Raw genomic sequence first — 23,679 nt, forward strand, 5'->3', positions numbered from 1 at the left:
AGCGCTATGAGCTCCTCAATCATGACGCAATACCCAAATCAAATATATTTCCCCTTTCAGTTTCTCTTGGGATCAGAGAAGAGACAGAGGACATTTAGTTACTGACACAATGCTTTTATTCTGACAGCTTTGTGGCTGGGACAGGTAGCATTCAAGGGGCCGTTCATGGTTACTATCTACGTAGGTAACAGCTAGCAAGATGCAAAATGTTGAGGGCAGGCAAAATCATGCAGGAATTTGGAGAGGTGGAGATCAGCTAAGTGTGGCATCCATGCAGAAGATGAAAGAAGCAGATCATTCAACAGAGTAAAGAAAAAGAAGCAGAAGAAAACATTACTACTTACAAACAGAGCAGTAGGAGATTGGGAGGATGTGACTACGTAGTGACTGTGTATGTGTGTATGCCTGTGAGAGAGGACTGGAAAATGGCACAGCAGAAACAAAGAACACTGCAAAACACGTGGATGGTGAGGCATGACCGAACCCCATCCTCAAATGCTTACCTTCTGCCCTGTGCAGTTGAATTGAGCTCTCACAGAAGCTGGCATGTGGCATCAACTCTGGAGTGTCTTCCCCTTGGTTTCTAATTTATCCCATTGGATTTTCCAGGAAACACTTTCTGTGGAAAAGATGGGAAAGATGTTTCACTCTGCAGATTCACTTTGTGTCTTCTGTGATGTAATGAAACAGGTGCTGTCAGGAAGGAGTGTGTTCATGGTGCAGAGGGTGAGGATGGGATGAAGTCAGCAGCAGACGAGAATGGGTTTCTTTTAACGTTGTGAGGCAATTTCATGTTTCTGCTCCACTTCTCTGGTTGCTCCTACAGTTGGTGAGGAGAAAATTACCTGCCAGGATTTCCATTGTCAGGGATGGTCTGGGATATTGCTTGCATCTGTGAAAGACTGTGCATTTGTACTGGGGCCAAATGCTGTTATGCTCAGGATGTATAAAAGACTGGTTAGTAGAGGTTGTGGGAGGTTCTCAGAGGAATGGTATTCTCTTTCATTTTGTCTTTCTTGGAAAATCAGACAGTTTAGATTGGATCAGTCTGAGGGACAGTATCCCCTTCCTCATGTTTCCTTCAAAATTCACTTCCTGGGCAATGCCTCACCCCAAATCCTGCCAAGACCCCAAGAAGATAAGAGCTTGTACAACGGGCTGGGGGTGAGGGAGACAGATCAGACAACAAGGCCTTCATCCCCTGAGGGCTAGGCTTCAGTAATCCTTTCTGGACATGATCAGCCCTCACCTCCCACCCTGTAATGTTTCTGAGCCTTCTTTCTTTCACAGTATGTGTACAAAGGTGCCTATTTCTTTCTCCTGCTGGCAAGCGGAGCCTCTCTAAAGTGCACCAAGCTGTTACAGTTCCTTAATGACTCATTGCTCATCTCTGACCCTGGAGAAATAAAGTATTTCAAGAGGCTGAGCTGAAAGGGACTTTCGAAGGATAGTAAACACAGCAATTTATTCATAGCAATTAACGGAAATACTGCGGACAGGAAATAAACTTGCTGTGTGCCACTTGTAAAACAGACAGGAGGAAATGACTGTGAAGGATGTTGCTGTGCAAGTTTTGAAATGGGCAGGTGTTGGCCCTCAGTTTTCAGGTGTCCCACTGTGAAGCAAGGATCTTTCTCTACCTCTGCAGTCAGGAGTTGCCTTTGAGCAGACTTGATCCACTTTTTGTGATGTTGTGATTGCCTGACTTTGTCACTTCTCTTAGTTCAAATTAAACGGAGCTTAGGATCAGCCTAAGTCCTTTATGGACACCTTCTTGCCAATGGATGCTTGCTTTGATGTGCTGTCTTTTTCTGGCCTGGGTAGGAATGGATGACTATGTTTTCCACAGTTAAACTTTTAAAGCATACAACCTGTAGGACCTAAAGTGGGGTTTCTAGAATGTACCTCGGGTCTCACCAGCAAGGCCTGTCAAAGCCTATTTGCACTGTTGTACCTCCTCTACTCTTCTTTGGGCCTGGTCCCAAGTTGCTCTGTGGGTTGTTGGCTGTGTGCTGGTGCAATACCTAAGTAGTGCAAAAGATAGCTGTCTAGAGATGCTTTGCCCTCCTTCTGTCCCCAGTTAGCTGACTCTGACCCTGTCTTCCAGAAAGAACATAGCCTTCTCTCCCTGGCTGCTGCCCCTTCCTTCCTGTGGCATGAAGCCACATGTCCATGAAAGGTGCAAGAGGAGGAATTTGGCAGCTGGTGCTGGGGAGGTCTGCGAGGGAAAGGCTGCTCCTTTGAGGTGTGTAGTGAGGTAGGCTGGGGTGAGGGAGAGAAGTGGGCGCGTCGTTGTAGAAGTTCTTGGAATGGAGAATGGGGTAGCTGCTTGAAGGGGAGGGTGGGGATAACTACTGGGGGACAGAGGCTTGGGAAAGGGAACCAAATCAAGGCACTGGAGAGTCTTTCACTCTCCTGTATGTGGTGAAAACTGGGCCGTTCTGAAGCGTCCACATGCCCATACATATCCCTTCCTCTAGCCTGTAACTGCACCGCAAAAATACCAACAGTAATGTGTGTGTCTTCTGCTGAAATCAGTGAGAAAACAAAGGTTATTTCAGATTCTGGTGTCTAGGGACTCCTCAGAGGAGTGGAGTTAGGTTTGCTGCCCTTGGGGAACAAGTGACACCATCCCTTGCAGGCATCGCATGCCGCTGGCACATGGACCATGTTGAGGAGCACACTCAACACTTATGGCCAGGGCTGCCTATCTCCTTTCAGCTGTTCCCAGGGAAGCAGAAATGTGGGCTTTTTTCAGGGATGCTGGTGGTCCCTGAGGAATGTACCCTTCTCATGCGTGTCCACTGATCTTCTGGATACTCTGACATCCTTCCAGAGAGATATCGAGCAACTCAGAGGACAAACTTAGTTCAGACACTGAGGACATTCTCCCTGGCAGGCTGGGCTGACTATCTTGGTGTTAATTCAGGGTCTAGGAGCCTGAAAATCATCCCCATCTCCTTGCAGATCCTATCACTGACTTCTTTTGGACCACAGGAGATACACTGTAAATATCTGGCAGATGCCACCCCTGAGAATGCTTGTCTTTTACTATGGATGATTGAGGGTGTCTATGATGGTGGTTTATACGCAGGCACCACCTGTGTCCAAGGTTGGATGTAAAGTGTTCACGATCATGTGATGTGTAAAATGTGTTCACATTAAATGCTGTGTGTCTTCATGGTGGGTATGTTTAAGGACAAGCTGCCAGGATGGAAGGTTTTTCACAGTTTATATTCTGTATGTTTTTATCAGCTGATGGCTTCTTCTGAGCACAATAATGTTTTTAAATACAACTTGTTTTCCTTTTAAAAAAAAGGCTTTTGACATTTTTAATAATAACAGAAAGGTTTCGGTTCTCCCAATGATAAAATCATTACAGATATTAAAAGGAAAACATTTTAAACATGTTTTTTAATAAATGGATGCTCTCTTCCTCTCATCAGTAGAAGTTAGAAAAAACCCCCCTTACTAAAAATAATTGATGACATAGACCTAATCTGAATCAACTATATGTACATTGCAGAACAATAGCATTAAAAATTAAAGAATAGTAGAAATGGAACTCAAACGTCAGCTTTCAGGAACTGTAAACAGGAAGCAAAAAGCAACTACAGACATTAGGATAAACCACTATTTTTTTAAGTGGTGTATTTCAAAATTATAAAAGGACAAATGAACAGAAAAAAAACATAATAGACAATAGAAGAATGCAGCTTCCCTTTAGGAAAATATTTTCAGGTGAAGGCATGAGGAGGAAATCTGTTTGGTTTCTCAAAGAAAATTACCAGTGTTGCCCTTTTCTATCAATTCAGGTTAAAAGAGCAAATGTTATATAGTCTGATGGTACAACATTTCAAATATTCACATCTTGCATCTCCAGGGATTGGGTCTAGAGAATAATTTGTTGCAAATTGTGGTATTGATTTACCTTTCTTCTATTTCTTACTTCTCCCCTATTCTTGAATGTATTTCTATTGGCAGAGGAGATGTTAGAAGCCATGTTTCTTATCACCTGTCCATCTTAAAGGAAGAAATAATAAGATAGATAGACTCTTCTTCCAGGAATTTCATGACTCATTTCAACAAGAGGATTGGTTCCCACCTCATCTTCAGAGATCCGAGTAAAAAAGGACTTAGAAATTATGAGTTTGATATTGATGTGCTCTAAAATACAGAGATTTATTGAGTGAGCTGCAAATTCTGAGTGGGATCCCTTTGATGAAATGCAGACACCAAGACATTTCACCTTATCAAATTGAAATAATTTAATGACCGCTGAAAAGAAATAAGCACTTTCATTGTGGTCCTAATACAGGTCAGATAAATTCTGTGATCCAGATCTTTATGTGTTTTCAGTGACCACAGTTGGAACTTAAAATAACTAGCTAAAGTGTAGAGACCTATAATGAAGATACTGAAGGTTAGGTGAGATAAACCTTCCCCAATACCTCAGAGTTCTTCAATCCTGTAAACTACTGTCCCTCAGCTCCAGACCAGTGTTACTGTGTTAGGCACAGCAGAGTATTAGGAGGACATAGTTATTGTGTCACGGGTTTCCCGTTCATCTTTGTCATCTGCTGAATCTTCAAAGGCCCTCTGGAATGCCAGCCTGAGGGTGAACTTGATTCTCCTATCCCTGTAGCTTCCCACAAGGAAGTAAATGACAGGATTGAGACTGCTATTCACACAGGACAGAACAAAGCCGATCTCCGGGGAGTAGAGAAATTTGTAGCCCAAGAAGTCAAAGAGAATCAGGACACTCAAAGGCACAGCGAAAATGAGGAAGAAGAGGATGGTGAGCATGATGACGGTGAAGAGTCGGCCTGTTCGGAGGTGTTGGGAGCTGCACTTGACTCTAAGGAAGAGGGTCAGGCTGAAGACCAGCATGAGGGGCGTGCAGAAGAGGAAGTCCAAGGCTCCGATGGTGATGAGCAGGAGGTGGCAGCTCTTGGCAGAGGGGCGAACTGTACACAAAACATACCCAAGCATGTTCAGCAGCAGGGAGAGACCCCAGAGCAGGCCGGAGATGATGCCGGACAAGAGCTTTGGGCGGTGGCTTCGGCACCAGATTGGACAAAGCACAGAAAGGCACCTCTCAATGCTGATGGCGGTCAGGAGATACAAGCCGGTCCCATACATGAAAAGATCCAGGAAGAGGAATATTCCAAACTGCACCCCCACATTGAATTGCATCAAGTACTGAACTGTCTCAATGGCGATGCAGAGGAGATACCCAAAGTCGGCAACGGCCAGGTTCAGGATGTAGACAGTGAAGTGGTTTCTCCGGATGCGGAAGCCAAGGTACCAAATGACCATGCCATTTCCCACCATCCCACAGGCAGCACTGATGAGGCAGAAGCTCTCCATGAACTTGAGGACAGCATATGATGCCTCTGTCTTTCCCACAGCCCCGGTCTGATTAGTCCCATGAGCCTGGCTAGTTGCAGTTGGAAGGAAGATCGCTGTAGTACTCATAATGGGTGATTTCAGATAGACCTGTAAGCAGAGAGGAGAGAGGTGGTAACTCTGGTGTGACTTTGCCTCATGGTGACCTGGTGGTGTTTCTGGATTTGTTCCAGCTCTTCGTAGCCAGAGCTTGATTTAGGGAGGGATTGCCGTGGTTGCACTCAGAGCTTGGAGCGCTGTTCAAAGCACTCTATCTAAGGCCAAATTCTATACAAAACGTAGGGAAAGTTAGATTGCAGTGCATTTCTCCCTTTTTAAAATTAATTTCTTGAGGTTCCTTTTTGCAGTCAGTATTGGGAACAAACATCTTAACAAGCATTTATAGTTTAGATTAATCATGTCTGAATCTTGTCTGAATAAAAAGAGAACCCAGTGTTAACAACTCTGGGATAATTGTCTTTGCTTCATGTAGCTAGGATTAGGTGAGACAAATCTTGTCAAAAGTGTGTGAAAGTTCTAGGCAATCAGCATATAAGTTTAATCAGCGTGAAAGCTGATCGAGTTCTGTCCCATGCATAAGCTCAGAAAACATGGTAGAGATTACTCAAAATAGCTGGTAGTTTTTTATGTTGATGACTGATTTCTATTTTAATAAAGGGTTAGTTTCATGTGGTTGGTTTATTCTCTTGAGCCCTATGTACACAGACAATAAACAATTCAGTCTAATAGAGTCAGACCTTAATAACTTCCTTCTCAGAGAGGAACTGTAAGAACCATGTGTGGGACAAAATGTCCAACCCTCACAGGACATGGGAATTATGGCTCAAATAATTATTTCACCCCATTCCTCGAGGCAGCTCACCCTGCTTCTTCCCCCATGATACTGGGATCTGAATGAGAACCTTGGAAAAAAAAAAAGTAAAAAAAGAGATTTCACACCTGGTTTTTTTGCCTGATGAGGTCAAACAGCGTGAAACATTTCCTCTCTCCCCACCAGCTATTAATTTTGCGTGGGAAGGTAGTGTCTTGAAAGACAGTGGGAGATAGTTAAAAAGAGAGGAACAAGCCAAAATGGGGAGAGCTAGGAAGATGTGAATCATTGAACAGTCTAACCAGCATGAATAGTCTGTTCTCTCTTTGTAAAACGCTGCAGCATACATGGAGATAGACTTCCATAAACAAGCTAAATGTGACGGATTGAATCATTTTTGTTTCATGTCTGCACCCCAGACACACTATCTTTAGTGCTGCATGGATAGAGGCAAGATAAATGCCTGATGCAGGTAATTTCCTTGGCCAGCTGATGGCCTGGAGCAGAGGAGACAATCTTGCTGCATTAGTCTGTGGAAGGCACGTAGGCCAGCAGTGCTTGGTTGGGAATCCAGCTGGGACCGTTAAATCTGGCTTCCACCATTAAAAATGCAAACATCTCATTTATCATTGCCTTTAAAGTTGCCATTTGAATTAACGGAGGTTTATGAGCACCACCAACGGCAATGTATTTTATCCTAAGATAGCTGTCTTCAGTAGGTGTGCAGTCACCTACCCATCTTTGTGGACTGCAGATACGTTGCAGAGTGACAGCTTCAGCAAGAGGATTAGTGTGTGGACTGCTGAAATTAGCTGAGGTGAATTCCACCCTTAACTTCACCAAGGCTTGTAGGATGTGAAACCTGTAGGGTTGACCAAAACCAGAGAACTTCTGGCACTGCACCATACTCTTATATAGGAAGCTGGATGATTCCATCCTCAGCTGGTATGGGACCTTGAGTGCTTCTAGTGTTAAGACTTCAGAGACCACTGGTGTCTAAAGAAAGAATTTCAGTACATACTGAAAGGAACTATGGAAAACAAAAACCATCATCTCCTTCAGAATGCACAGAATCTCTGTTGTAGCACAGTTTCAAAACAGGAACACCCCTGAGTTCAAACTCACCTTCTCTTTCCTTATCTGGGGAGGGCAGCATACTGCCTGACCAACATCACCAGCAAGGCTGCCTCTTCCCTAAACATCTGTAGCAAGCAAATTGAAAAGATACAGCCTTATGTCTTTGTTCACTTCCTCGCTACCTGTTTTGGGGTGGCAGCAAATGATCACAGTACTTGATTCACAGTAGAAAGCAGTTGAAGCAGCCTCTAATGCTGTGAACCAAGTCTGATGTGAGGAGAAAGGAAGACTCAGTGGTTAAATGGTTTCCTAGCCTTTAGAAGACCCAGTGCAACACTACCCTCTGCCACAAGCTATCTGAAGCAAATTTCCGACTGACTTGAAGAGGACATGAACATTTGAGTGTCACTTAAGCTCTGTCTAAGCCCGCTCCAGCCTTCTGACCACATGCCTGTTTTAGGAATGCAGGTATTCTACCTCCCTGCAGCAGTCATCTCCAGAAGGCAGTTGACCCCGTCTTCCAGAAGTGTGTCTCTCTCCAATGGGCATTCAGGGAATGACAGGTGATTAGTTGTTTACCAAAAGCTCGTCAAGCATATTTCCTAATGTTAAATGACATCACCCTGTCCCATTGATCATATATGCATAAGGACTGCCAGGTACTGACATGGCTCTAATGGACGCTTTGTGGAAAAATGACAAAATATCAATAATTTTGCCTTCCACTGTAATGGAAGTGAAGGAATCCTTCTCTTGACTTCTGTAGACCATGGAAAAGAATACTGAAAAAGACACTCACAGTTCTCATATATTTATTTATGACCTTGGAAAGACTGATTTCTTCTTGTCTCCAAGACACATTCGTGTCTCCAAGACACGTTCAAGATGTGAGTCTACTTCCTTAACGAAACTGATTAATGAAAGCTTGCATCAAACAGCAGCAGACTGAGGCTAGGTGATCTTCTTCTCTCTTGAGATTAAACATCCTGCCTGTGATTTGCATGATAAGTACCATGTAGTTCTTGTGGCAGATGTCAGTCTGAACAACCTTGACACCACAGAGACATTTTAGATTATGGACACAAAGTTATGATGTTGCATTTTCTTGGCTAATGTCAAGTGATCATTTAAGACTAAAACTGCTAATCCTAGGTCTATGAATAATGGTATCTTGTACTACAGAGGTGTATTTAGAGCAATTTAATAGCACTTGTTCATGGAAAAGGGTCCCCAGAATGAAGTTCTCCTTATCTTGAAAATGATCAAGCCATTTGCTTACCTATAGCCAATTTCTAACCAGCAGGAGAAGATGTTGCATCTCCTTTCCTCCATTTTTTTCCTCCTCCCTTCCCCTCACCGTCTCTCCAAAAGCATGACAGAAAGCATTAGACAGAGTGCAATGGCAAAGATATCATCTAGGAATTTCTCACCTTTTTGTGGGCTCCTTGGAACTTCAGTGACTGATTTGCAGCAGCTGCCTGGTATGGATCTGCTGGGTAAAATTGTCACCTGAGTTCTGTGACATACGGTCCAGATAAAATCCTTGTGTCCTACTGTAGTGCTGGGCTAGTTCAACAGTGCTTAAAAAGCCACCGTCTTATCGACGTGACATCTGACAGCTAGCCAATCACTCTCTTGGGGAAATAACTATTTTGTTGTGTGTGGTCACTTAGTGAACTACTTCCCCCTTCCCTCTGTGTACAGAACCTGTCACTGTCATGTTACTACTTCTCCCTTCTTCAGCCAGTCTCACAATACGAAGAAACCAAGAACTGTCTGTACAAAATTATACCTTGCCTCTTGCACCGATGCTTTGTTTCCCACTCATGTCCCTGAGGTGCTCCAGTTTCACAGACCTTGAAGAGGATGCCTTACTGCTGCTCAGGGCCACATAGATTGAGAAATTGTCAGTCCTCTTCCATAACGCCTGCCGATGATTTCACAACATCCCTCAGCACAACTTCTCATACCCCAAGGGCCTGTTGTCCCTACCAAACTTGCCTAAACACACCCATCACCACAGAGTGTCCTCTTCTGACCCACAGCCTCTCCCAACACAAGTTACCACCCTGCTTAGTCCCTGCTGCTTCACACAACCTTTCCTGGAAGAGGGTCCATCCAAACTCCATAGCCTTACCACACCTCAGCAGATAAGATTGCCCAGCCTCTGCTTGTGCTGCCTTCAATACCCACTGCCCGCTTCTGATGTCAGGAGCGTTTTCAATGCAATTTCACACCCCACAGTATTACCTGCCACTTCACTCTGTCTTTCAGCACAGTCCTTCACCACACCTCAGGCATTTCCGATTTCACAAAATCCCTCAAGACAGCCTCCAGCCTTGTGCCTTCCATTTCCAGTTTCAAAACTTTCCCTCAAGCAGTGTCTCAGCCCCATCCTGCCCACCATCAAATTCACACCTCTTCACCACCTCACGTCTCTATCAAGACAGCCCCTTGCCAGCATTCACTACCCACCCACAACACCTCCCTCATCTTCTCACCATACACAGTCCCCCATGTTCATGAGCTACCACTACCATGGTGTCTAGATCCACGTGCCAAAGTAAGTGGAGTGAAAAGGGAGAAAACACCTTTCTCCTTTCCTGGCAGCAAGCATATTCTTAGAGGGAACAATTGTGCAACAGGAGACACCGGCAACTCTTGATTTGGGCTTGTGTATTAAGTCACTTCTGCTAGTCCGTTTGGCTACAGAAAGAAAAGGACATGAGTATGATGCTAGCCAAATTGCTGCCATTTGTGTAAGTAGGTACAGAAACTGGCAGATTTGGCCCAAATTAATTTATCAGGCCAGATACCCGATGGTTCATCTTTAGCTTCTTCTGTCATTTGTTGTTCCTCTTCCTTTCCCAAAGATTGTAAGATTGTTTTTACTTTCTTACCCAATACTCTGTTTCCTATAGTGCGTGCTGTTAACCCTTATTAACCTGGCCAGGACTCCAGGCTACACTCTACGATGATGTTTAAGTTAGAGGACTATTTTCACCCAGAGCAGTATTTAACCTCCTCTTTAATTTGGGGATTTTCATTTTCACTGGAAGGGTCGCTGTCATTCTGTGTCAGGAGATGGTTAGATTACCTTGGTTGTTATTGGGCCATTTTGAACTTCAAGAAATGCCAACAAAACAAAGTAACGGGCAATGCATGAAACTATTTATTTATTGACACCCATAAGTCAGAAGCTAAAAATACACAGTACACTTCAGAGCAGTGATGAGTTTCAGTTGAACTGATGCATGAATTGGCATATCAGTTTGCTTTATTGTGTTTCATTTCATAGATTTACCTTTGGCTGCAGAAGTTTAAAGTTAAGAAAGATGAGGTTCTTCTTGACAGCAAGATTGCTTAGAATCATAAGATGGTTTGGGTTGGAAGGGACCTTTAAATTTCATCTAGTCCAACCCCCCTGCCATGGGCAGGGACATCTTTCACTAGATCAGGTTGCTCAAAGCCCCATTCAACCTGGCCTTGAACACCTCCGGGGATGGGGCAGCCACAGCTTCTCTGAGCAACCTGGGCCAGGGGCTCACCACAGTCATCATTTCTTCCTTGCGTCCAATCTAATTTCTTCCTTATGTCCAATCTAAATCTATTCTTTCAGTTTAAAACTGTTGCCCCTTGTCCTGTCACTACAGGCCTTGTTGAAAAGCCTGTCTGTCTTTCTTACGAGCCTCCTTATACACTGAAAGGCCACAAGAAGGTCTTAAGGAGCCTTCTCTTGTTAGCCTTCTTCATAGGAGAGGTGTTCCAGCCCTTGGATCATCTTTGTGGCCCTTCTCTGGACCCACTCTAACAGGTCCATGTCTGCCTTGTACTGAGGACCCCAGAGCTGGACACAGTACTCCAGATGGGATCTCACCAGAGTGGAGCAGACAGGGACAATCACCTCCCTTGATCTGCTGCTCACACTTCTTTTTATGGAGCCCAGGATACGGTTGGCTTTCTGGGCTGCAAGTGCACATTGCTGGCTCGTGTTCAATTTTTCATCCACCAGTATCCCCAAGTCCTTGTTTGCAGGGCTGCTCTCAATACCTTGATCCCCTAGTCAGTACTGATAGGATTGTCCTGACGCAGGTGCATGACCTTGCACTTGGCCTCGCTGAACCTCATGAAGTTCTCATGAGCCCACTCCTCAAGCCTGTAAAAGTCCTCTGGATGGCATCCCTTCCCTCAAACGTATCAACTGCACCATTCAGCTTGGTGTCATCTGCAAACTTGCTGAGGGTGCACTTGATCCCACTGTCTATATCAACAATGAAGATATTAAATAGTATTGGTCCCACTACAGAGCCTTGAGGGACATCTCTCGTTGCTGGTTTCTACTTGGACATTGAGCCATTGACTGTAACTCTTTGGACACAGCTTTTGTCTGCCCTAAGTAATTGTGTTCAAAATCTAGATGTCTATTTCAGACCTAATCCCATCCTAAAATCAGGCCTGAGGTAGATCAGGTGAGTCATTTTCTGGAGAGAACGATTTCTTTTCAGACGAGAGCTGAGAGTGACAAAGATTCAACTCAGCTGACTTCCATAGGCATAAAAAAGCTGATTTCCTCCCTCAGTTTCTCCATTTGTAAAAGAAGGATTTTTTTTTACTTACTCTGTAATTTGCTGACCTTTGCAAGAGCATACAAGTTCTTGCAAGAGCACACAAGTTCTTGCAAGAGGCTTTAATCACTGGATTGCCAGTGACGAAATTTCACGCAAAATAGGACTTGAAGGGTCATCAAGAGGCAACCCAGTCCATCTTCTGTCTCTGTGAAAACTTAACTTGAGCATAACCACTACTGAGAGAAGTGTGCCTAACCTGCCCTGTAAAAGCCGACTGTGACAGGTAACTCTTTACCACCCGCCAAGCATGGCTCCTATCTCACTACTAGAAATCTCTCAGACTTTTTTGAAACAAAGATTAGTGGTTTAGGTGTTTTCATTTTTGGAATACACAAAGATGTGCAGTACTGGTTTTTTGATTTGGTTACTCACAATGCTTTAAAGCAAAAGCAGTGGGATTAATTGGCCTCTACACTTGGGAAAACCATAAAGTACGGCTTAAGGAAGGACTCTGGAAAAGGTTAACTGGACTAGGTTGCTGCACATGCTTGTGCAGTTTAATATCCAGCTAATCCATTGGCTGTTATTTCTACTTGAGAAATCCTGAAATGCTTTTATAATATCACTATCACCATGCCTATTTCTTTAATATATGCTTGCTTGAACTTTTCAGTAAGGACAGAGTTAATTTCTCCTCCCTTACCCCTTCCTTTCATGCCTTCCTTTCATTAAGCCTCCACACCTCCCTCCTCCAGCCCCAAGAGCCCTTCAGGTGGGAGATTTCCTTGGAGAGGGTTACCGAGTGCTACTTAAACAGTTTTCTTCTCAGCCTTCTTTCTGCTGCTGGGTTGTGAATGCATCATTTGGTGCACACAGGGCAGACCACGCTATCCAGACAGCTCATCAAAGCAGTTCTCACATAGGCAAAAAAATACCAAGATACACTTGTGTTACAGAAAAGCAAGAAATTAAATTAGATGGGATTATACGGTAAAAGTGTTGGAAGCTTTCCAGAAGCTGTTCTGTGTTCTTTAAAGACTGTGCTCTAACGCATTCCTACAAGGGAAGGCAGGTGTTGAGGAGATAAAATCATACAGCCTTTACTCAAAAAATTAGATCTCCAAACTTAGAGGAGGTAAGTTTTCCAGGTTCACCGGATTCTCTCTTTTCTATTTTCGTTTCCTTTCTTCTTCTCTTTTTCTGATTTCCTTTCCTCTTTTCTTTTTCTGATTTCCTTCCCTCTTTTCTTGTGCTTCTTCTTGAACAAATGTGAAAAGACAAAAAGGAATTTTCACTAAAGTTATCAACCGTCTATGGCTGGAACATGCACAGAGCTAGTTCTGTAGTCCCCAGATCAGATGATTTTGTTATTTTGTTTCCCATTAATCACCTGAGATTTTAGGAAAGAATGTTTGCAATTTCTCATCCTTTTTGAAATGTTAGCAGTTCACATTGTATTTATTTTATTTTGCAACTCATTGCATTATATAGTCTCTCTGTGAAAAGATACTTGTAGAAGTAAGACATAACTTGTGGGAATCCTCTACTGAATTAGTCGTTCTAGTCATCCTCTCAGGGTCAACAGAAAGAAACGAGCACGTCCAGCATGTAATTCATCACATCTTTAAGTAGACACCTTAGGCTGGTCATGAATTGCCCTACAAAGGCAGAAAAAGGAGTGCATATGACTGGCTCAGATATAGGTGCCTGCATGTCACAAGTCAATGAGATGGAATGAGGCAGATAAATATATTGTAAAATGTACTTCCTTTGGAGCAGGTCCAGAGGAGGCCATGAAGATGATCAGAGGGGTGGAACACCTCTCCTGTGAGGACAGGCTGAGAGAATTGGGGTTGTTCAGACTGGAGAAGAGAAGGCTCTGGGGAAAACTCATAGTGGCCTTCCAATATCTGAAGGGCACCTACAAGAAAGCTGGAGAGGGACTTTTTAGAAGTGCATGTAGTGATAGGATGAGGGGGAATGGCTTCAAACTGAAAGAGGGGAGATTTAGATTAGGTATTAGGAAGAAATTTTTCACTGTGAGGGCGGTGAGGCACTGGAACAGGTTGCCCAGAGAAGCTGTGGCTGCCCCATCCCTGGAGGTGTTCAAGGCTGGGTTGGACAGGGCTTGGAGCAACCTGGTCTAGTGGGAGGTAAGAAGGTATCTCTGCCCAGGGCAGGGGGGCTGGAGCTAGATGATCTTCAAGGTCCCTTCCAACCTAAACCATTCCATGATTCTATGACTGTGATCTTTTTTTCTTGGAGATATATCAGAAAATGAATTATCTATGTAGATTTTACCCTCCTTCTTGAATATCTGTTACCTACTGTTAATACAGCTGTCAGCTCAGTGAAAGTCCCTAACTTTCCCAACTTCCGGTCTTGGCTTTACTTCGTGGGTTTGAAAGCAATTTTGGTTTTTCTCCATTTCAATGCTTCCTGCGGATGCTTAACCAGTTTCTGATTTTGCTGTAATTTTAAATAGTTGCTAGGTAATTGGAATTAGCTGAATCATTTCACAGATCTGCTCAGATCGCCTGCAGAAACAGGGAGAACTGCTTGTGTTTTCATTGGGCAGGACTTGCAATGGCGATTTTTAACTGCAGTTGACTGGGGATGTTTTGATACTGGGATGAATCCCATACAGCTGATAAACTGTTTCTAAAAGGTGCTTATTTTTGGTCAAACTCTGTAAAGAGTTTAATCTAGTGGTTTCCAGGCTTCTTTGACCAAAGCAACTCTGGTATCTGGGTGCATAATGACAAGTTGGTAATGTTAAAGACTAAGTCTTTTTAAAGATGTAGATCGTTTACTTACTACTAATAAGTACTGCTCCGGGGGCTTTGGCTGGAACAGGCCAAACCAAAGAAGCCCCACATTCACACTAGAATGGGACCATGTCTGGAAAGAGAAACTGTAGAGGTGTAGAAACAACTAGAGATAAGGAGTTCAGGCATAGCACAGAAAAAAATGAGGATGGCATTGTGGAAAGCTCTGAGCTACTTTCAGGGGACAAGAAGGATTATTCTCTGAAGTTAACTTTACCCTAGTGATGTTAATTTACTTAGGTTTCTCTTAATCGATGGAAATAGAAAGGGTTCTGTAAAGGACCTTAGTTTAGTTGTTCTGCGTATAGAGAGACTTTGTCCACCAACTAGATTGGCTTCACTAAACAGAAATTAACCCTCGAGAATATCCCTTGAGTGTAGCACAAATCAGTATAAAGTGGAATTCATACGATGCTGGGACAGAAGATCTAAAAAGATCCTTTCATTCTTCCTTCCTCTCAAAGGAGCATTGCTGAGATTAGAGCAAGCTAAATACTAGAGTAAGTCATATGTGAAATTGTTTGCTGTTTTCACCATGATAGATCATTCCCCCAGAACTCATTGTTCAGAACCATGAAGCTGCAAATTTGTTTCAAAATGTATATATACACAAGAGATTCTTTTTTTCTCTGTGAGTGGTTTCATTTCATTTTCTCTGAAAAACAATTCAAAGATAATTTTTACTTATAAAATAAACCAGTGTTCCAAGGAATACATCTAGGTGTTCTTAAAACCACTGGTTTTACAAAGATTCTTATCATGGACTTTGTCTACACTGAGAACAAACATGCTTTTAAACATCTGTAGCTCCTGCAGTGCTCGAGGTGAACACTCTGGCCGCCTTCTTAGTACACCAGCCATAGATCCAGCCCTTCAAAATCCTGGAGCACCAGGATGGAGGGACATATCACAGAGTGCACCTGTCTCAGTGCGGTAACAGCCATGGCTGAAGTCTCATGCAAGGATGATTAAATACCTAAAGGGGGAAGTAACAAAAACAACAAAAACCCCACTTCATAGACTTAATGCTCATCCTATATATTTCTTAATCTGTATGCACTTCTCCTAAAGAGTTCATTATTAATAATGAAAAAACCTGATGAATCATTTGTCTTTATTTTTCCATGTGCCTAGGCTGTATGTTGCATACCACCGCCCAGATGATTAACGTGGAGAATACAAGCAGTGTGAAGGAATTCATTCTTCTGGGCCTCTCAGAGAATCAAGGGGTGCAGAAAATATGTTTTGTGATGTTCCTGTTCTTCTATGTGATTATTTTGGCAGGAAATCTGCTCATTGTTATCACTGTAATTAGCAGTCAACGTCTGAACTCCCCCATGTATTTCTTCCTGTGCTACCTGTCCTTTGTAGATATCTGTTACTCTTCCGTCACAGCTCCCAAAATGATTGCTGACTTCCTTGTTGAAAATAAAACCATCTCCTTTGTAGGTTGCATAGCACAGCTCTTTGGGGTACATTTCTTTGGCTGCACAGAGATCTTCATCCTCACTGTGATGGCCTATGATCGCTACGTTGCCATCTGCAGACCTCTCCACTACACCACACTCATGACGAGGCGTGTCTGTGGCTGGATGGTCATCGGCTCGTGGGTAGGAGGCTTCCTGCACTCTATAGTTCAGACTCTTGTAACCACTCAGCTCCCTTTCTGTGGCCCTAACAAAATTGACCACTACTTCTGTGATGTCCACCCCCTACTACAACTGGCCTGTACCAACACCTACGCTGTGGGCATCATTGTCGTTGCCAACAGCGGAATGATAGCTCTGAGCTGTTTCTTCATACTGGTCATGTCCTACATTGTCATCCTGGCTTCCTTGAAAAGTCAAACATCTGAAGGGCGGTACAAGGCCCTCTCCACCTGTGGGTCCCACATCACTGTGGTGATTCTGTTCTTCGGGCCATGCACGTTCGTCTACATACGTCCATCCAGCAATCTGTCAGAGGACAAGAGCGTCGCAGTGTTTTACACTGTCATCACCCCCATGCTGAACCCACTCATCTACACACTAAGAAATGGAGAGGTGAAGAGTGCCATGAGAAGATTGTGGAGTAGAAAAGTGGTAAGTGAAAATGGAAAAGTGTAGAGCTGTGGTGACTTTTCCAAAGGGTCAGAGAAAATCAAGCACATGATCTCTTTTGTGAAAATTCCCCAAGAACTGCCTTTTAAAGAAGAGCTTGCTGTTAGCTTCTGTTGTAATTAGGAAGATACTGAGGGTTCATCTTTTGATTTGAAAGACGTTGTAAACTCTGTGACAAGCAGGCATTCCCTTTCTAGGCTCTTGTCAACTAGCGCAGGCCCAGGCCTGGGGTTCCTGAGCACACCAGTGTTTAAATAAATACTATCAAAAATACTGAAAATGTTGTCCAGGTAGAACATCCCATGACTCGGGTATAAACTTTTGGATGAACTCCATCTGCTCTGTAAACCATTCAGCCAGGAAAGAGAGGACTGTGGTCACCTGCTGCTGGAAACAGAGTGCCCTTTCTGCTTGCAGTAAATGCCTTTTAATGAGAACCATATTGTGGTATCTTGAATCCATGGGTTAGCAAATAAAAACCTGATATTAGGTTCTAGTTGGGTCATTTGCTAATGCAGGTAACAGGAGAGGAAGCTTCTCCCCTTCTCCTGCCAGTGCAACAAATCCTTTCTGCAGTGTTCAAATTCAGGCTGAATGGGGCTTTGAGGAACCTGATCTAGTGGAAGGTGTCCCTGCCCGCGGCAGGGGCGGTTGGGCTAGATGATCTCCAAAGGTTCCTTCCAACCCAAATTTTTCTATAATTCTAAAATTCTATAATTCTATCTACTTCACCTATCATTGATGCCATCCTCCCAGCCATCCCCTCCGTCCTTCAGCTCTGGTCAGGTTTTTATTTTAATGTTTAGACTAATACAGAATCATAGATCTAATGAAAGTCACCTTGCTGAGTGTAAGGAAAGAAGGAATCACCAAAAAAGGCATTTGGAGGCACAATTTCATGTGTCAATGGAAAAAAAAAAAAAAAAGAAAGAATTGTTTAGGAACTATTCTAGTATGCAAGACAACTCCTAACCCACCAGAGCACATTTTCACACTCATGCAAGGGAAGAAGCATGTTTTCCATGGGAACAGCTGCTACACCTACTATTGCAAGAGGGAAGAGAAAAAACATGAGGATGAAAGACCAAACCAGTGCAGTGGCAGTCAAAGCTGTCATAGCGTGAGAAGCTGTAGCAGCTCATGGTCTCCACCTGAGGAGCCAAAATGAGAAAAGAGACCCTACCCCTTACCTTGCAAGCAGAAAACTACCAAATCAGCTGAGTAAGGAAGGAAAAGAACTGCTTGGTGCTGTCCAAAAGTAATTGGAGCACTTTTATTTCTTCATTTACATTCCCTATAAGCACCTGCACCTGTGTTACCTCAACATGACTTTAATAGGCTTCAAGGTTATATGGTGTTCTCAGCCCAAGCTAGAGCTTAAAACTTTTTATGTATATACACAAAATTATATATATATATTACAAATAGATTTTTTTTAATGCTTTGGGGGTGAACACCCTTTTTTTTTCTGGATGTCTCACTTCTGGATGCTGCTGGGCAAGTATTGGGCCATAGCTTATGGAAGGTATTCCTGAAAACAACATTAGGCTCCTCTACACTTCAGCAAAAATTCTTATAGGAACTTAATACTTGGGGTAAAGAGTTGTTTCTGTATTTTGCATTGTCTCAGCAAAAATACCTGATAAGCAGTGAGGACTAACCACAAACCTTTCTAAATTTTTGAAGTAACTTCCTTGTTTACTTCTTGTTTCAAATTTGTTCAGCATATGTCTAAGGGTTAACAGTCTATAGCACAGTTGTGATATTTCTTTCGTGCTGTCAACAGGCAATGGTAAGAACAAGTAAACAAGAAATAAGAACACGTATGAGAAATATTAGCTTAGGACAGAAAGGAGAATTTATATAAATGTCCTATGTAAAACACATTACTTCAAAAACATTTGATTGCAAAGTTAAGGTGAATATAAATCTTGCAAATGGCCAGGTGGGATGTTTATTTGAACCAGAAATTCTTCCAGAAGAAATACATGTCCAGTAGTAAATTAAGTCTATTTATCTGGACAGCAGTAAAAAGCCAGCCGGCAAACAAGCAAGTAATCAAGCAAACCCATGCACAGTGTGGCCGTTTGGATGACCACACTCCAACATGACTCTCCAGAGACTACCCTAAGAGATATTCCAAGTACAATTTGTAGCTCCTTATCCACTGATGATTTCTGACAAGAACTTTGTATGCCTCTGGGATCTCATTACTCCTGATACTCTTGTGCATCTGCTGTGTGATTTACTTTAAATATTTCTGCTACAATTTCCCCATCTTGTGAGAGGTAATTGTTCTTGAAGGTGCTCTTGGAAGTTGCTTTTCGCAGAATGAGAAATGCAGGCAGACAGTCAGGCTGTTCTTTTCAAGCTGCTGTAGGTTTCAGAATTGGCGGAGGTATGGACTGCGTTCACAACATCTAGGCAGCACCTTGCAGCTGAGACATTCTGATGAAACCACCTAAAATGGTCAGAGGAAGTGATCAGAGGAGCAATAGCAAGCGAACTCTCAGAGACTGGCAAATATGAACTGTGTAAGTTTTCTGATATTTTTCCTTTGTTCTGTTCAAGCGTGATTGAAATCCTACCTTCGAAAACAGGCATTTCTGGTGAGTGACTTTTGTGAGGTCCATTTTATGAATTAGAAAAAACTCAACTACACATTTTTTCAGCCTTTGTTTTAGTTGGCATCTTGTTTGCCTTTTTTTCCCAGTTATGTGCTGTTACCATAAAGATCTGTCAAAAGGACATTGTCAGTGTTAGAGAGGACTTTGGAGCTGATGACGGCGCTTCCTATGTGCTCAGTCTTACATTATCTGAGCTGTACACGTCAGGCAACAATGGTCATGACACACACTTTGGAATTCCCAACAGTGCTTTCCCTCTGCTCATGGAGGGGCATGGAGAGAGGGATGGAGACACTAAGGAGCCTTTCTTCTGCTGCCCTTGTTGGGGAGTAGCCAGTAAGTGAGGCAGAGAGCTCAGGAGAAAGAGCTGAGTGTCCTGTGATTGTCAAATAAAATTCAGCCCCCAAAGGGTTTGCTGATATCACAGACAAGATTATTACGCCTTTGCCACGTCTATCTTCATGTACAAATTGAACACTAGTGATACTTGTGTACTGCATGGGAATGCCACAAAGGTGAATTCATGGTGTTTGTTACTAGCAGTGCATTCATTTCCCTACTGTCACTACAGGTGTATTTATGAGGTGTTCCACACTAAGTCCAGGACCTGGATGAGGTATACAAACCCCTGCTAATGCACTGTTTATGCAAATTAGCTCCAGATTAGTTTGTTCATGTACTGTAAGAAAGGCGGTCCAAGGAAACGTTTGCCAGCTCTTTCTGTGACTGAACTTATTCAGGTCTATCACAGTCAAAGTGATAATAAGGAGTGGTTCTGTGGCATTCCTTTAGAGGATTGAAAAGGAAAGTACAATCACTGCTTGCACAAGGACCTTCCTCAGGCCGTGATCAAAGTGTTGAGTCTTGAATTATAGCTCTTTTCGTCAACTTTTATTTCCAAGTCAACATTATAGGGCAAAAGTGGGGGGACCTGGTAATTAGTCTTCTTTTTTAAAGATGCAAAGGTGAGAACTAGGATTCTTGAGGATATTATTTTTACTACACTCCTCAAATAAATAGTCTGAGTTTGTTATGATATATGTCAATAATACATTCTGATTTGGATATTACCTGTTATTCCTTGAGGGGAGCATTGAATTTAAATGGAAACTGTCCCAAAAAGTCAGCAAGGGAAATATGCTTAATGTTTAATATATCAGTGGTCGGTATGTTTACGTACTGATAATGTTGCATGTCTAATGCCATAGCTGGCATCTCTTTTCTCTGCTTCAGGTCCTGTCTATGTGGTGTCTATGGAGAACGAAAACAATGTGACAGAGTTCATCCTCCATGGACTGACCCAAGATAAAACAGTAGCAAAAGTGTGCTTCTTGTTATTCTTACTCTTCTATGTGGCTATCATTCTTGGAAACCTGCTTATCATCATTACTATAAAGACAAGTGAACAGCTGAACTCTCCCATGTACTTCTTCCTGAGCTACTTGTCATTTGTAGACGTCAGTTACTCTACTGTCACAGCTCCCAAACTCATTTATGACCTTCTTGTTGAGAAGAAGACCATCTCTTTTGTGGGCTGCATAGCTCAACTGTTTGCAGGCCATTTCTTTGGGTGCGCTGAGATCTTCCTTCTCACAGTGATGGCCTATGATCGTTGCATTGCTATATGCAAGCCGCTTCATTACACAAATATTGTGAACAAGCATGTCTGTGGCTGGCTGGTGGCAGCTTCTTGGGTCGGAGGCTTTGTACACTCCATGGTGCAGACCCTGCTGGCCATTCAGCTACCGTTTTGTGGGCCCAATGAGATTGACCACTATTTCTGTGATGTTCACCCTTTACTGAAACTGGCCTGCACTGACACCTACATCATTGGTGTCACTGTCGCTGCCAATAGTGGTGTGATTTCCCTGAGCTGTTTTGTTGTTCTTGTGGTGTCCTATGCTGTCATCTTGGTTTCTTTGAGGACACGCTCTTCCGAAGGGCGTCTCAAAGCACTCTATACCTGCACTTCCCACATCACTGTTGTAGTTCTGTTCTTTGGGCCATGTATTTTCATCTACATGCGCCCTTCTACCACCTTCTCAGCTGACAAGATGGTATCTGTATTCTACACCATCATCACGCCTATGCTCAATCCCTTGATCTACACCCTCCGAAATGGAGAGGTGAAAAATGCCATGAAAAAGTTGTGGAAGAGAAAAGTGAAGAGTGAGCAATGAAACGACACAGTACATGTTTGTAAGATGATGTGAGCTTAGGAAACCATGGGGAGGGAAAGAGAAGTGTTCAGGAGAGACTTTCCAGTAATGTTGCTCTGTTTTTAGCACAGCTATTCGGAATAGGGCTGACACAAAATTCAAGGTTTTACATAACTCGTCTCCTTTGGAAACTGTCAGTCTGAAAGATGTGCGGTTATTGTCAGCTACCAAACTTGAGCATTGGGGGTGGTATTGTGGCATTTACCTTCAGGCACCTCATATCTGCATCTTGGGTATCTGTCTACATTTCTCCCAGAATTAGGAGAAAAAACCAAGTATTTTGAGACTTTGTTCTTTCCTACTAGGTCCTAAAAGCTTTGGAGAGTAGCATCTCCTTACATTTCTGCACAAAGGAGTGATGGTGGTACCAAGCTTCCAAGAGTAAACAAACCTTTCAGTACAGCACAGTACTGGCAGCTTTTATCTCACACACATTGACATGCTGACATGAGATGTCTACAACTGAACAAGCTGCTGAGGAAAGTCAGCAGCCTTTGGGTGGACATGACTCATTTTGTAGTAAAATAGAATCATAGAATCATAGAATCATAGAATCATAGAATGGTTTAGGTTGGAAGGGACCTTGATGATCATTGAGTTCAACCTCCCTGCCCTGGGCAGGGACACCTCCCACTAGACCAGGTTGCTCCAAGCCCCGTCCAACCTGGCCTTGAACACCTCCAGGGATGGGGCAGCCACAGCTCCTCTGGGCAACCTGTTCCAGTGCCTCACCGCCCTCACAGTGAAAAATTTCTTCCTAATACCTAATCTAAATCTCCCCTCTTTCAATTTGAAGCCATTCCCCCTTGTCCTATTGCTACATGCCCTTGTAAAATGTCCCTCCCCAGCTTTCCTGTAGCCCCTTTAGGGACTGGAAGGGGCTATAAGGTCTCCCAGGAGCCTTCTCTTCTCCAGGCTGAACAACCCCAACTCTCTCAGCCTGTCCTCACAGCAGAGGTGCTCCAGCCATGTCCGTGAGAGATATAGGAGGTTATATTAGATCTCTGCGTGACAGGGAGAGATGGCAGATTGTACTGAAACACCAGCAAATAAATACCAATATGTAAATATTAAAAATGTTTTCCATCCTATTAGCTAGAGTGGGAATTTTCCTTCAGACAACCTGCAGCTACTCTGTAGCCCATTCAGCTGGGAAACAGTGGCCCACAGTGTCTGCAAAATTGATTGTTGCCTGCTGCTGGAAGCAATCATACCATTGGCATTCCCTTTCTGCTTGTGGTAAATGCCTTGTTATGAATGCCACATTGTCACATGCTGAATCCATGAGTTAGCTATTAAAAAGCTGGTACTAGGTGCAAGTTTGGTCATTTGCTGATGCTGATAACAAGAGGGGAATCTTCTCTCCTTCCCCTGTCGGTGCAATTTCCAGTATTAATAATTACTATTGTTACAGCTCAATGTTGGTACCATGACTCAAGAGCTCACCAGGCTAATAGCTAAAACCTTTCCTACAATGGCGAATCTGAATGTGACTATTTTTATGTATTTAATACTTTCCGGTGAATGCGCTACCTGCTTCAGTTTTGTTTTCCCTCCTGCCCCTCGTTCCTCAAACACTCATAATGTAAGCTGTCCAGTGACAACAACTGTAAGACATGCAAATTAATGCCCAGGTCAAAAAAAAAAAAACCAACCTCCTGTACTATAACCCTAAAATTATGGCTATTCTTGCTTGGATAAATTTCATTTAAACGATCCCTGCTGTCTAACACCTTTCCAAGACCTTGAGTTTATGTTGTAGGTGACCTTTATAGTCTATCAGGGCAGCAATCCAAGCACAAAGACCATAGACACTGACTAATCCACAATGCAGTGGAATTATCAGGATAGTTTTCATAGTTTTATTTAGACACTGAACGGATTTTCATGTTTTGGCCAGTACTCTGGAGCTATTACACTAGTATTATCTAAGGGATACGTATCACAGTGCAAATATGAGAATTAAATATTTCTCCATACTGAAATACAACCAAGTTCCTAGCTGAACATGGAAAACATTCCTCATCTTCTTAATAAGAGT

The 23,679-nt window shown here is 43.0% G+C and overlaps 2 protein-coding genes across 2 annotated transcripts; one reads left to right on the forward strand and one right to left on the reverse strand.

The window, feature by feature from the left end:
* Positions 1-4,024: 4,024 nt before the first annotated feature.
* Positions 4,025-5,499, reverse strand: LOC309673587 (proto-oncogene Mas-like). The gene has a single exon (XM_082485405.1). It carries the CDS (start codon positions 5,476-5,478, stop codon positions 4,528-4,530), a length of 951 nt encoding a protein of 316 aa, XP_082341531.1. The 5' UTR covers positions 5,479-5,499; the 3' UTR covers positions 4,025-4,527.
* Positions 5,500-15,853: 10,354 nt separating this feature from the next.
* LOC309673299 (uncharacterized protein) lies at positions 15,854-21,599 on the forward strand (the record flags this gene model as incomplete). The annotated part of the gene is made up of 3 exons (XM_082485040.1): positions 15,854-16,794; positions 19,364-19,401; positions 20,653-21,599. The coding sequence occupies 3 exons, from the start codon at positions 15,854-15,856 to the stop codon at positions 21,597-21,599; spliced, it is 1,926 nt and encodes a 641-aa protein (XP_082341166.1).
* Positions 21,600-23,679: the final 2,080 nt, after the last annotated feature.

Source organism: Vanellus vanellus (genome assembly GCF_965231255.1).
Source record: "Vanellus vanellus genome assembly, chromosome: 6".
NCBI lineage: Eukaryota > Metazoa > Chordata > Aves > Charadriiformes > Charadriidae > Vanellus > Vanellus vanellus.

Bases quoted from the DNA above. Each gene is read 5' to 3' on its own strand.
- LOC309673587 (XM_082485405.1), bottom strand. From the start codon at position 5,478: ATGAGTACTACAGCGATCTTCCTTCCAACTGCAACTAGCCAGGCTCAT.